This window comes from Astatotilapia calliptera, chromosome 13 (genome assembly GCF_900246225.1).
Source record: "Astatotilapia calliptera chromosome 13, fAstCal1.2, whole genome shotgun sequence".
Lineage (NCBI taxonomy): Eukaryota > Metazoa > Chordata > Actinopteri > Cichliformes > Cichlidae > Astatotilapia > Astatotilapia calliptera.
Window position 1 is genome coordinate 30,819,229 of NC_039314.1, and position 15,060 is coordinate 30,834,288.

Below are 15,060 nucleotides of genomic sequence, written 5' to 3' on the forward strand. Positions count from 1 at the left end.
GGTGTGAAATGTATTTTTTTCAGGGTTTTTATCGGTTTTCAGCGTTATTTTGTTATCGTTTGTATCATTTACTCTGTTTTCCTGGGTCTTTTCACGTGTGTTATGAATAAATCTTCTTTTTTTCGGTACCGGTACTAGTTTTATTTTGTTGCATTTATCCGCGACACCTTAAAGGCCGGTCCGTGAAAATAATGTCGGGCATAAACCGGTCCGTGGTGCAAAAAAGGTTGGGGACCGCTGTGTTATGGGATGCTGCTAAGGCAGTTCTCAGAGGTAAATTTTTAATGTGGTCACCTATTAAGAAAAAGGGAAAAGAGAGACAAATTGAGGAGGCAGTCATGAAACTCAGATGGTTAGAAGACGAATACATGAAAAATAATAATGAAGATACTCGGACACAGCTATTACTTAGAAGGCAGGTCCTTAACGAATTCAGAATCAGAATCAGAATCAGAATACTTTATTGATCCCTGGGGGAAATTATTTTTTGTTACAGTGCTCCATTTTAAACCAACATTAAGACAAGACAGACAATACGCTAACTAAGAATAGTACAATATATACATATATATACATACATACATACATAAGTCACTTATAAATAAATATTTGGAAAAGAAACATGTGTAGTTGTAGCAGCAAACAGTGTGTTAAGTGGATGCGTTGTACAGGGAGATGGCCACAGGCAGGAATGATTTCCTGTGTCGTTCAGTGGTGCTTTTCGGTAATCTCAGTCTCTCACTGAACGAGCTCCTGTGGCTGACCAACATGTCATGGAGTGGGTGGGAGGTGTTATCCAACATTGTCTTTATCTTGGACAGCATCCGCCTCTCCGACACCACCTTGAGGGAGTCCAGCTCCATCCCCACAACATTGCTGGCCTTACGGATCAGTTTATTAAGTTAATTGTATGAGAACCAAATGGAAAACAAAGATAGATTTATTAAGCAGACCTAATATGAAAATGGCCCCAAAGCTAAGAAATTTCTTGCCTGAAAGACACGTAAACAGCAAGGCGACAGGTATATACACAAAATAAAGAACCCACAGACCAATAAGATACAATATAACCTGGAAGACATACAAAAATCCTTTGTTGCGTATTACTCAAATTTATATAACCAGCCCCCAGCAACAGATTTAACAATTGTAGATAACTTCTTGGCCTCTCTAGATTTACCTTCTATTGGGACAGAACAAAATAAGGGGGGGCAAAATAACAGTATTATGGAGACAAGCTCTCATCTCTGTAATACCAAAGTCTGGAAAAGACAAAACCAAATATAGCTCCTACAGACTCAGTATTAAATATAAACTATAGAATATTTGCAACAATATTGGCCAAGTGACTTGAACCTATACTCCCTGAACTTTTGATACTGGTCAGAGAGGATTTGTAAAGAATAGACAAACACATGATAACATAAGACGGGCACTTCATCAAATAAATGATATCAAAAACATAGAGATGGTAGTTCTTAGCCTTGACGCTGAAAAAGCCTTTGACTCCGTCAGATGGGAGTTTTATGTTGGGTTCTAAAACACCTTGGTTTTAATAACCAGATGATTAGTTGTTTGAGGTCCTTGTATAATTCTCCTTATAAAAGGATAAACGTTAATGGGGACCTCTCAGACTTAGTTCTTAAAAGAGGATATAGACAGGGCTGTCCTCTTAGCCCTGCTCTATTTGCACTGTTTATTGATCCATTGGCACAGGCCATTGAGAATGCGAGGAAGTTACAGGTGTTATCATCAATGGCAAAGAGTACAAGGTTTGTTTATATGCAGATGATGTCCTTGTGACTGTTACTAAACGCACTATTAGCCTACCAATATTACTATCTTTGCTCAATATGTTTGGCTCATATTCTGGGTACAAATTAAACCTTCACAAAACTCAATTTCTTATCTCTAAATATAAACCAAACAAATATATTTGTAAACTCCTAAAGGGTAGTTGGAATACGAACTTAATTAAATATTTAGGGGTTGAACTGCTCAAAATATGATAAATTAACTACTGAGAAAGCCTCAGCAGGACTATTTAGACTGAGACAGACCTACTATGACCAGGGGGAAAAGGCAGGAAAACTTTTGGCATGGCGCATAAAAACGCTACTGAACGAACAAACAATAAATGAAATTAGAACTGCAGACGAAAACACCACAGATCCTTACAGAATAAATGAACTCTTTGAACTCTACTACTCACAATATATACCTCAACAGGAGATGCGACTCAAGAATCACTAGAATCCTTCTTTGACTCAATAAGCACCCCTTCACTGTCTGAAGAAGCTCGATGTGAACTAGACTCTCAGTTATCTATGAGTGAACTGTCGATTGCAATTGATAAATTAAAAATGGGAAAAACTCCCAGCCCAGATGGAATCCCACTAGACCTTTTCAAAATATTTAAAGACAAATTAGTACGCCCTCTATACGACATGCTAGCGGAAAGTTATGATTTAAAAGAGCTTCCCCCCTCCTTGCGTAATGCACTCATAACGGTATTCCCTAAGCCTGGGAAACCACCTACAAAATGTGAATCTTATAGACCAATCTCATTAATAAACTCTGACGCCAAGATAATAAGTAAAGTACTGGCAAACAGACTTGAACGGTACCTTCATCTTCTCGCTGATACTGACCAGAATGGTTTTATAAAAGGCCGGCAAGCGCAGCATGGTATTCGCAGAGTACTGAATGTACTTTACTCAAACTCAGAACATCCAGACATGGCTCTGCTCTCCTTGGATGCAGAAAAAGCAGATTTTGACAGATGGTTGCTACTGCCAATGAATATGCATAACAGGATTGAATTAATAAAAATGACGGTACTACCTAAACTGCTTTATTTATTCCTGGCATTGCCCGTCGAGGTGGGGGGAGAATAGAATAAAGTATGAGACATTAGAGTTACCTAGAAATAAAGGAGGCATGTCTAGAAAACTTATAAAGCTACACAGCTCAGAGTCCTGATTGCATGGTGCAACCCAACATGTGACACCAGATGGAAAAAAATAGACCAGGTGGAAATTCATGTCCCTCTTCCAGCTAGTATCCTACTGCATAAAAGTACCAAAATATCTGGTTTTGGGAACTTAAAGATAAAATCTTAGAAAGAGACGCGAGAATACTATGGTGGCCAGCATATGACACAGCATTCACCCCTGCAAATATTGACAGTAGGTTTAAAAACTGGTGCAACCTAGGTATCATTGCATACTGGAAAATATCATCTGAAAAAGGTTTAGATACCTTCCAACAAATGTCAGTCAATTACATCTTGAGGAGAGGTGATTTTTATTTATTTATTTTTTTTAGATATCTCCAATTAAAATTGCATTTTAATATGGAGATTGTTGTCTAAAGCTGGGCAGACACTGTGCGATTTTTTTCAGTCGCGTTATTCAGCTCCTGCTCAAACTGTACAATTGACTCGCAGGGGTTAGAAGTTCGTAGGTCACGATGCAGGTCTCACACTATACGGCCCGATGCTCTGATTGACCCGAGTGCTCACACTGTGCCTCCATAAAATAAAAGTTATAACAGAAATTCTGTCGCTCGCTCTCCCTCTCTGTCACACAGACACGCACACCACCGCCATCAACTTTGCTAAATAGCTAATGAAAAACATTGATCAGGCAGCTGTGATTGAGCAGCATGTAAATCCAACTATTTTCACGGTTGTTGCAGTCGTGATAATTTTGTGAGGCCACATCGAAAAGGCTCGGATGAGTTCTACAAGTGCCTCCATCCCTTGTGTTCAGATCACACGTTGCACTGCTGTGCTACTCCATCTTTTTCACCGACGTTTATGTGTTTGCGCGTGCGCAGTGTGAGCGGCTGTGGTGACACCCTCACGACCAAGTGATTTATGATCGGGAGCTGGTCGTGAGGTGTTAATTGCTTCTCGTTACCCCACGTATACTACACGACGTGTAACCGGTTTCTGCTTCATCCCGCTGCAACAGTTCGGCCCAAGCAGACTCCTCGACTCTGCGTTGTGTTGAAGAAGACAAGGAGTCTCTTATCAATCGTTGCCACTTTATTGCCTGAATGGAAACAACGGTGTTTTATCAGTGGACAGGCTCACCACACACCACTCCGCACAGCACACTACGGCAGAACGTCCCATTAGCATTCCACTTTAGCATACAGTTTTACACAATAATAAACAAATGAAAAGTACATAAACTGGTGTTGGACATGTGTCCACTAAGCACTTATTACACTTGGTGCCCATCAGCTAATCAAACATGTTTTATGTGCTGTACTACTTGGCTATATCGTGGGCGGAACAATACAACTCACCTCTCGTATGGCTACGGCAGACTGGCAGCGATTAATGCAGCCAGCCACACCAAGGGGGGGGGGCGTTGTTTCCCCATTACACTGACATTTGTTGCAAGTGGTATTTAACACCACATAAACACTGTTACAGATGCACGACGCACGATGAAGGCCAGAATCAGGCTGATCACCAAAACAGTCGCACGACTCAAAAATTGGCTCAAAATGGGCCAAAAATCGCACAGTGTGAGCCCAGCATAAGGAGGGAAGATCTCTAGTCCACATTTTTATACATATATGCAAAGGGAAACTGCTAAAAAAAAAAAACTAATTTCCATGATCTACTCAGCACTACAAAAAGAAAGGAAACTGTTGTCTACCACCTACATTAAGTTTAGAACTATGGACAGAATTCACTTGGAAAAAAACTATGAGGTTTGTTTTGTTTTTTAATCACACCTAAGATTAAAGAACTCCAAAGCAAAAATGTTGACCAAGGGAAATGTTGGAGGAGATGTGGATATACTTTGGCAGGCCATTTCCATGTCTTTTGGGAGTGTTCTAAAATCTCCCCCTACTGGTCAGTTGTGATTGAACACACTAAGCAGATAATTGGGTCACAGCTTGAACGGAGTTTCAGTGTCTTTTTGTTTAGGCAATATACCAACCAGATTGAAGAAACGGGATAGATAACTGCTACAGATACTACAGGCAGCCAGCAAGAAAGCTATAACACATAAATGGCTGAATGAGGAACCACCTACTGTTTCTGACTGGACAGAAATAATACACGAAATTCATACTATGGAACGACTGTCAGGGTTCCTGGGTGGCTCAACCAGTGTTTTCAGTTTGTTCATGTTCAGTTTATTTTGTCACTCGTTCTCATTTCCTGTTTTGCTGTTCCAGTTGTTTCCATGTGTCTTTACTCAGATTAAGTTCAGCCATTTACTCACCAGTTTCTAATCACTCACCATCCAGCCTGTATTTAAACCCTCAGTTTCTCTCGGTCCAGCGTTTTGTCATTGATGTTGTCTACTCAGCATGTGTGTACTCAGTTCAGCCAGCCAGTCTTTCAGTCAGTTCAGCCATCATACGTTCTGCTCGTCCCGTCATTATAATAAACTCCAACTCTCACCGTGAGTCCTGCATTTGGGTTATCTCTTCCTCTCATCCACACACATCCCTGACAGAATGACAAGACCCGTGCCACGAAGACACGTCTGTGACCCAGTGGACTCAGACATTTTCGAGTGGCAGGAGGCAGTACTTTCCCTTTCTTACTCCTCACTGCAAGCCAGAGACTTTTCACCATCTACCTAATCAAAAGACTGTGTTTTGTGATTACATTCTGGACTATCCAATTAATACTCACCATTCTGCCGCCGAAGAAACTGTTTCATCATCCCAGGCCATTATTAAAAATATTCACACCTCTAAACCTGTCAGTATCACTCATCCAGTCATTATTTCCACACCCATTGCTCAGACTTTTCCTGCTAGCACAGCGGCTCAGATTCTGCCTTCACCTTCACCTGTTTCACCTTCTCAGGTGAAGGCAGCAAAGGCTCAGCCTGTCCCTGCAACAGCTCCTCGACCAGCTAGGGCTCAGCACGTCCCCGCACCGGTACCAATTCCTCTGGACGGTGCTGCTGATGCACAGCCATCACCCATTCCTTTGCTAGCTCCCAGGGCGAGGGCAGCTGTGACCCAGCCTACTCCTGCAGCCGTTCCTGTCCCTCGGGTGGGGGTGACCGGTGTCCAGTTTGCTCCTGTGCCTGTCCCAGCACCCAGGGTGAGGGCTGCCAGGATCCAACCTGACCCCCCTAGAGGCTCAGCTGAGGCTTTCCAGCCATTGTCCTCACACTCTGGAGGCTCGGATTTGACGATTCCCACAACACCGCCTCATCCACATCTGATTCGGGGTCGGCGGCCACTTTCCAGGAAAAAAATACCCAATAAATATAAAGTTTAAAAAAACTACTTGTAGCAGCTACATTTAGTTACAACTGACTGCCTTCTTTGAACAATAAGACTGACTACTATTCTAAAAACAAGCACACAAAGAACCAATAAGAGTGAAGAACAGAATAAAGAGCTCCTGTGATGGTAGCAAAGAAAGGAGCAGCAGACTGTAGCAGTTTATATCTGAATGAAAGTAGAACTAGCTCAGTGGAGCTCAGTCCCATATCTTTGGTTAGAAAGGAACAACATCAAGGATATACTGCTGCTCAAGCAGATTTGAGAAGTGCATGCACATCACAGCAGCTGATGAGAGAATCTGTGTATATGAGAAAACAGCTGATCGCTTGCAGCTCGTGCACTGTTGGATCTCCAGATGTTCACTTGGCTAAAGTCTGTGAAGAAACTGTGGTTCACGTAGTTTACACGGTACGGCCTCAGATTGGACTGAGCTTCCAGGATCACTGCAGCATCCTCAGCTGGTACATGGACGTCTCTGTTCCTTAGTCTTGGAGCCCCTGATGGTCCGTCCACACCAACAGGGTCTTCTCACTCACCTGTTCTTTGTCCTAGTCCTTTATTGGAAGTACTGAGTCCTTGTTCATGCAGTGTTGTGCCCATGTGGCAGCGCTGATGTTCCCACCTTTTATGCACAACAAGTATGGTGCTGGTCTTTCTTCGGATGGAAAAGCATCCTTAACTGATCCAGAAAAAAGATCCAGAGTTTGATCCCTCCTAGTAGGCCAGGAAACATACTGATGAGAGTTTCAAAGTGTCTTTGTATGCAGACATAATTCAAATGAGCCAGAATGAGTTTGGTTCCTGCAGTTTGTGCATCATAAACGGTGCTGAAGCAGAGGCAGATTGTGCCTGCAGTGAATGTACACTGCTGTCATAAGAGCTGTGGAAAAAGGATGTAACAATACTGCTGAAAGTTCCAGGACAGTCACAGAGTTATTGCATCATTTGTGAACACAAAGAGAGAAAGGTCATCCAAATTTCAGGATTAAGAGTCTGTGTCCTGGTTATGTGCAGTAAAAGACGTCTCTGTGAAAGCTTCAGTTCAACAGGCTCCTGCTCATTTCCTCGCCAGGTTCTTGATTCTCTTGTACCATCTCACTGTCATCCTCCTCACTCGCTCTTTGCACTCAGTCTTTTGTGCATCATTAAAACCATTACCATGTGGAAAACCAACGTTTAATTGAATAGAAGACAATCATCAGTGACGCCGCCTTTAAAATACTCTTGTTAGAAATGTACGACTTTAATGTGAAAAATTCAGAGTTTTTTCTCTTGTTGTGTTCTTTTGAAGCTGTTTCCTGTTGGCTTCAGCTGTTTGGAGTTTCCATTTTCTAAACTTCTACATTCTGAACGTTCTTCAGCTCTGAGCAGATGAAATAATGAAACAATAAATAGTTTCAAGAACACACTTTGTCTACTAAAACTTACTTCTTTCCATCTTTATACAGATTGGTTTGGTGTGGGCTGTCAAAGATCAGCTGTGATTATCTGGCATCAGCACTGAAGTCCAACCCCTCCTATCTGAGAGAGCTGGACCTGAGTAGCAACAATCTGCAGGATTCAGGAGTGAAGCAACTATGTGGTTTTCTGGAGAGTCCAGGATGTAGACTTGAAACTCTGAGGTCAGTCACCTTGTTTTAGTTGTGCTGAGATGAATATTATTTTAAATATGATGTTGTGCCTGACCCTAAACTGCAGACATCAGGCTGATATACTGATCCACACTGAGGATCTTCATTGTAAAGTCTGTTTTCTTCTTCTCTGATTTAGTCCATTGACTGTAGCAGAACAATGTTCACATTTCAAACAGTGACACTCTAGGCTACACTAGGCTGCAGCCCTCCACAGGGCGGCAAGCAGCCTGCCGACCTTTCCTAATTCAGAGACACAACAACAAATAATCCACAGCTGACTTGCTTTAGCAGGTCAAGGGTTACAGGACACAGCAATCTGTGAAACAGAAACAGTTTGGAGCAGGAATTATTTCGCATTTACAAACTGACACTGCTGCACGGCTTGCTGGGTAATGCTAGACTTCAACAGCAGGCAGGATTTCATAAGCTGATGTACAAACATCTAGAATGGAGGTGGCAGGTACAGAAACAGGTCCATAAAGACTGAAGTGTGTCTCCATTCCATATTTTCCAGAAGAGCAAACATCAAATATGCCTCCAAACATGTGACGAGTCAGAGTAAGGACAAACAGTGCAGCAGGAATGATTAAACCCACTAACAGTGAAACAGCGAAAAATTCACAATTTTTTTCTTGTTGTGTTTGTTTGAAGCTGCTTCCTGTTGGCTTCAGCTGTTTGGAGTTTCCATTTTCTAAATTTCTACATTCTGAACCTTCTTTATACAGATTGAGGAACTGTTGTTTTTCAGAGATGTGCTGTGATTATCTGGCAGCAGCACTGAAGAACAAATCCTCGCATCTGAAAGAGCTGGACTTGAGTAGAAACAACCTGAAGGATTCAGGAGTGAAGCAGCTGTGTGGTTTTCTGGAGAGTCCAGGATGTGGACTTGAAACTCTGAGGTCAGTCACCATGTTTTAATTGTGCTGAGATGAATATGATTTTAAATATGATGTTGTGCTGGGTGTGGGTCCCAATCAGCCAGGGTTTTGGGTGAGCTCATTGTGAAACCTGGCTCCACCTTATCATGCGAATTCCTGAGGTCAGATGGCCCAGGATGTGAGTGGGTGTTAAGGCGTCTGGGGAGGGAACTCAAAACTGGATTATAGATGGCAGACAGTTGGTGTCCTAAACCACTGCCTCTGTTCAAAGATGGTCGCTCACAGTGGCCATAGATGGCTTCTTTCACTGTCCAAAATGTGAACATTGGCATCCTCGAAAGAGTGTTTTTTATCCTTAAGATGCAGATGGACTGCTGAGTCTTGTCCTGTGGAGGTGGCTCTTCTATGTTGTGCCATGCGCTTGTGAAGTGGCTGTTTGGTCTCTCCAATGTAGAGGTCTGATCAAGCAAAATGATCACAGAACAATCCCTTGTATCAGAAGCCCTTGATAGATCATTATAGACCATTAAGAGAGCGCTGGAGTGCTGCTTTTGAAAGCCAGACTGGAAAGGGTCAAAAATCTGTAATCTGCATAGTAAGGACCTAAACTGATTTTCTACAATTGTTTCTAGTAATTTGTTTATAAATGGCAATTTTAAAATAGGCCGATAATTACTAGTAGAGCTAGGATCTAGATTCTGTTTTTTTAAAAGAGGAGTTACCTCAGCATGTTTAAAATGTGATGGAACACAACCCTGCCTCAGTGAACTGTTGATGATGGATAGCAGTGTGGGACCGATGTCCGAAGCTGTGTCCAGGTCCAGGTCTGGCAAGTCTCAGGATTATTTTACCGGCAGCAACCCAGGAATACAGGCCCCCGAAGATCCACTTCTCTCCAAAGCAGCACAAGAAAGCCAGCTCTCTTCCTCCAATGAGGCCTCTGAAGCAAAAAATGAGCTGATCAGCAAGAATGGACATAAGCCGGGTGCTGTGCTACGCTCAAACTGCGTTGGAAAAACAACCTTGTTTTGTTGAAAATTATCCATAGCAGATTTGATCGCCAATAATGCATGACGATCATAAATCTGAAGGGAGATGACGCTGGATAAAACTGTAGCATAAACCCTTTTTAAGTCTTTTCATGGTTTTATGATAACTGTACGACTTTAATGTGAAAAATTAGAAAAACAAGAGTTTTTGTATTTGTTTGAAGCTGCTTCCTGTTGGCTTCAGCTGTTTGGAGTTTCCATTTTCTAAACTTCTACATTCTGAACCTTCTTCAGCTCTGAACAGATGATGAAACACTGAATGATTCCAAGCTCACACTTTGTCTAATAAACTTACATCTTTCATTCTTTATACAGATTGAAGGAGTGTGGTTTGTCAGAGATCAGCTGTGATTATCTGGCAGCAGCGCTGAAGTCCAACCCCTCCCATCTGAGAGAGCTGGACCTGAGCTACAACTACAAGCTGCAGGATTCAGGAGTGAAGCATCTGTGTGGTTTTCTGGAGAGTCCAGGATGTGGACTTGAAACTCTGAGGTCAGTCAGCATGTTTTAGTTGTGTTGAGATGAATATGATGTGAAAGTTGTGCTGACACTAAACTTCAGACATCAGGCTGATATTATACTGATCCACACTGAGGATCTTCATGGTAAAGTCTGTTTTCTTCTGTTTCTCTGGGTTGACTTAGTGCATATTAATCAGTTGCGTTTTAACGTTACTGTCTGCAGTTTCAATAACAAGACTATTAAATCTTCCAGAGACAAAACCAGTGAGTACTTAGTCTATTTGTCATGTTCATTAATATTTCATCAATACCATATCACGTGACAGCTAGTTTGTACTTGTTTCATTCTGCAAAAATCTATAAATTATGTTTGCTCGTTTTTTGATGATTTTTTTTTTAGGTACTGGTTTTGGTCAAAATATTTTAATACTTTTTAAATCTTTTTAGTGAGTGAGAAGGTTGCAGCTGAAGATGGTGGGTCCCTAAAGAAGAAAGAGAAATCCCTCACAAACAGTTTGTATTTTGTTAGAAAACCACTAACAAATGAATATGATTGTAAACAGCACCAGTTAGAGTTCCAGGGAATCCTGAATTATTCAGTGTTTGTCTCTCATCAGGTGACTCTGAGGTCAGACTCAATCCAGACTCATTAGACACACAGCTTGATTTGTCTCAGGATGACACAGAGGTGAGAGAAATGCACGTGGATCTGATTATTGTGTTATGGAACAAAAACAGAGGCTTTCAGCACAGAAACTGTGTCATATGTGTTACAGCACAAGGCAGATCAGTCAGGCCAGACAGCCAATAAGGTTTAAGATTTAGTGTCATCGTATGTACAGATCAATAATGTGTACTCCATGTAGTTTCTTCACTGCTTACTTGTTTATTGTTGCTTTAAACAGCTGATGTTGTTTCCTCTCTGAATTCCAGCCTCCATCAAGCTTCACCCCTGAAGTACAAACTGAATCCACACAAATCTCCTACAGGTGCTTCTAGTTTCACATTAGGTTGATAACATGTATGTAATGATGTGACATGACACGTGTGATACAGCGGGAGGTGATCAGACCTTAGCTCATACAGGCTGGTTGAAGTGCTTCAGCCCTTCTGTGTCCTACAGGTTCAGGTGTCCTGGTCCAGGTGTGTTCCAGTGTACTTTGACCAGACTGGTGTTTGTTATGGCTCAGGAGGCGGAGCTGCTGTACCAGACTAACCAATGGGATGAGAGCCTCCTTCAGCCAGCTGGAAAAACAGCTGCAGGGCCGCTGTTCAATATCACATGCTCTGAGGATGCAGTCCGTCAGCTCCACCTGCCACACTGTGAAACAAAGGAGGGTGAGCACTGTAATGCTGACTGCTGTGATGATGCTCTGAAAACATCTGTGTTACTGTGTGGTGCTCAGTTAATTCAATTCAATTCAATCTTTATTGGAAGACTTCATGTCCATAAAAAACAAGACAGAAACACACACACAACACCCCCCAACACAAGGTATAAACCATTAAATATATATATATGTATATAAATAAGTATATAAAGCATTTGTAAAAATATAAAACCATAATATACATAAAACACAATTACTTAAAATAAATCAATAAATACACAAAAACTTTAACCAGTGCTTTCTCAGACTGGATGAGTAACGGGAACCACTCAGTGTTGGATCTGTGAGTGCTAAAATTATACTGTTACTCGAACCATCCAGTCGTTCTCTAAAATTGAACATTAACTTTCTTAAAAGTGCTTTAAAAGTCCAGACACCCACAGCTACAAACATCTGGCTGGCACTACCACTTCTAGGTATCCTGCAAAGGATTCTCATCACATCATTATATGCAACATGCAGCTTCTGCATGCTACATTGTTTGTAGGATGACCACAAGGGGGCAGTATATAGCGGTGTGCAATACGCTTTAAACAAAGCCACTTTAACTGGAAGTGAACAAAAGCTGAATTTGCGTGCAATAGTATTTGCCTGCACACAGAGCTTACACCGCTGTCTGTATATGTCATCATCATCATTCATTTGCTCAGTAATAAAGTGACCGAGGTATTTCACCTTTTTATGAACTTCAAGAGTTTTTTGTGCCAGTTTAAACAAAGGGAAATTTAGCTGTTTATCCTGCTTGGTTCTACATATCAAAACAGCACTTTTAGCAGCATTGTACTTCATATCATATTGTACACCATATTCAGTACAGACATTAAGAAGATCCTGTAACCCAGCACTGCTTGGACTAAAAACAACCAGGTCATCTGCATACATGAGATGATTTATCAATGTTTTACCTAATATACACCCAGTGTTACAGGCTCTCAGCTGTATGGACAAATCATCAACATACAAATTAAATAAAATTGGAGACAAAATCCCACCCTGTCTAACACCATTGCTGACATCAAAGGGGGCAGAAATACTGCTTCCCCATTTAACCTGCATGTTCTGATGAGCGTACCAGTAAGAGAGAATCCTCACCATGTACTGAGGAACTCCCCGTGTCTTCAGTTTATCAAAAAGTTTTCTGTGGTTCACTCGATCAAAAGCCTGAGAGGCATCAATGAAACACATGAGGAGAGATGAATTTTTAGCCCTGTACAAACTGACTATTTCCTTGAGTGCATATATGCACATGTCAGTGCCGTGCTTTGGTTTGAAGCCAAACTGATCATCCAGAGAAGAGATGAACACACTAACTCTATCAAACAAGATTCTTTCTAACACCTTAGGTAAAATACTGACAAGTGCAATTGGCCTGTAAATATTATACTAAGATGAACTGTTCTGCATTATACAAATAACCATAATGCAGTTTATTTATAACAAGAAAGGATGGAAGTGAACCTGTAGTTTGGAGGAGATGTAATTCTCAGGTATGGTGAGAAGTAAATCTGAACTCTCAGAATTAAAAGCTCTTTGCTTTCACAGCACTGCATGTTGATGGCCTGCTGTCTGTTGCCCACATCTCTGATGATGGGATGAGCATCTTGGAGCCGCTGGAGATCACTGCCACCCATGTGGTTGTGAAAGTCCCTCACCTCTCTGCCTTTGGCCTCATCTGGGATGTCTTCAAGCGGTTCCTGAACATGGCAGAAGCCATAAATGGTCAAGTTCTGCTGTTCTTCCGACCTCTGGAGACAGGATCTCGAAGAATCAACATGTTTCTGCTGCAGGAAAATATCCCTTTGCCAGAGGTAAACAGTTTCAACATCATCACTCTATGGTCCTCTCAGAATCCAAATGATTTCTCAGCATTTCTGATGTTTAACTAAAATTATGTACAGGTTTACTGGTCATTCCTCCCTGATTACCTGAAACACAGGATCAGACTCCAGTTAACGTTTATGTAATCACATTCACCTTCAGACTTGTCAGATCTGCTGACCAATCACTACTCTTCATTATTCACTCCCAGTAATGACCCTGAGCTGTGAACATTTGATGTTTGTGAACCATAATGTCAGATCTGACACTTTACTGATAAAAATAAAGTCCCAGAGCTTTCCTTCTCTGTGCAAAGTTGTTTTATCTCAAGAATTATTGTTTTTCTTTGATTCATACTCACACATGATGTTCTACACCTGATGCGTTTAAATGAGCTCTACAGGTGAATAGACTTATTAACATTACCAGCATAATAAACTGTCCTGTCTCTGAAGGTGGCTGCCCAACAAGGACATGGTGCTGAATACATTGAGACCCCTGCTGACTGTCTTTTCAGCTTAGGTCAAAGGTACAGTATCCACTGTGAACCTGAGAGCAGGATACAGCCGGAGGTGAGTCAAACTAAATGCTGCTTAAATTAAAGTCCTGGATAACTCACTCGTCATGAAAATGGCACCTTTCTGTTGGTTTTTAGCAAACACAATTTCACTTCAAGTTTGGCCCAAATTACCATCCAACATTTCAAGTTTTCCTGACTACAAATCCAGAGATTGTGACTCTGATGGTCAAAGACCAAGAGGGGACAGAAACCTGGAAATCATCTGTTTACCTGCCAGGTAAGGTTGCTGCCAGAAGCTAGAGTAGAAATGACCCTGCAAACATCTGCTACTAGGTTATTTCATAAAAGTTCAACTGAAATCATACTTAAGTCTCTTTTCATCTGCAGGTCAGCGTCCTGTTACATGTCTGTTATCTATCTTTGTTCCTTCAGCACCAAGAACAGAAACCTTAATGAGGGATGTCCCCGCAGAGGCCGGAGTCCCGGTGGATGAGAGGCTGCTCACAGTTCGCTCACAGTTTATTGAAAAAGTGTCTGAACCTGTTTTAAACAAACGTCTGGATAAACTCCTGCAGCAGCGTGTTATCAATGATCAGGAGATGGAATCAGTCAGATCACAGCAGAGCAGAGCAGATAAAGCTCGAGACGTGATGGACACAGTGCGACGAAAAGGAAGTGAAGCCAGCTCACTGCTGATCGCTGCTCTCTGTGAGGAGGATCGATGCCTTTCCACAGAGCTGAAGTTAATGTGAAGGAAGACAGATTTCTAAAGAATCTGTGGAGCTGTGACGATGAATCTCAAAGACCACTGACAGTCACTATTGTGATCTTCATGGGAGGTGTGTCTAGCTGTTTTTTTTGTAAGGACCCCAAAGCACTTTACACTACATTCACCCATTCACACACACATTCACACACTGGTGATGGCTACATTGTAGCCACAGCTGCACTGACAGAGGTGAGGCTGCCGGACACTGGCGCCACCGGGCCCTCTGACCACCACCAGTAGGCAAACATGGGATTAGTATGC

General features: G+C 41.8%; 2 protein-coding genes across 2 annotated transcripts in view; both read left to right on the plus strand.

The window, feature by feature from the left end:
- The window catches only part of LOC113035428 (NACHT, LRR and PYD domains-containing protein 12-like), a gene marked incomplete at its 3' end in the record, with an annotated part of 29,291 nt that extends 18,964 nt beyond the window's left edge, over positions 1-10,327 (plus strand). The window contains exons 6-8 of the mRNA XM_026190980.1: positions 7,728-7,901; positions 8,639-8,812; positions 10,156-10,327. Coding sequence (XP_026046765.1) covers positions 7,728-7,901; positions 8,639-8,812; positions 10,156-10,327 — 520 coding nt within the window. The remainder of the gene's footprint in view (positions 1-7,727; positions 7,902-8,638; positions 8,813-10,155) is intronic.
- A 206-nt stretch (positions 10,328-10,533) lies between these two features.
- Positions 10,534-14,538, plus strand: LOC113035193 (NACHT, LRR and PYD domains-containing protein 1b allele 5-like). The gene is made up of 9 exons (XM_026190546.1): positions 10,534-10,565; positions 10,749-10,814; positions 10,919-10,989; positions 11,235-11,290; positions 11,425-11,639; positions 13,235-13,500; positions 13,966-14,082; positions 14,166-14,303; positions 14,460-14,538. Coding segments are annotated over exons 1-9 (954 nt in total). The 5' UTR covers positions 10,534-10,564; the 3' UTR covers positions 14,484-14,538.
- The last annotated feature ends 522 nt before the right edge of the window (positions 14,539-15,060 follow it).

What these genes read in the sequence shown, in the direction of transcription:
- LOC113035193 (XM_026190546.1), top strand. An exon ending in ACACTGTGAAACAAAGGAGG is followed by an intron (nt 11,640 to 13,234) that starts GTGAGCACTGTA and finishes TTGCTTTCACAG; the next exon opens with CACTGCATGTTGATGGCCTG. An exon ending in GGAAATCATCTGTTTACCTG is followed by an intron (nt 14,304 to 14,459) that starts CCAGGTAAGGTT and finishes TCTTTGTTCCTT; the next exon opens with CAGCACCAAGAACAGAAACC.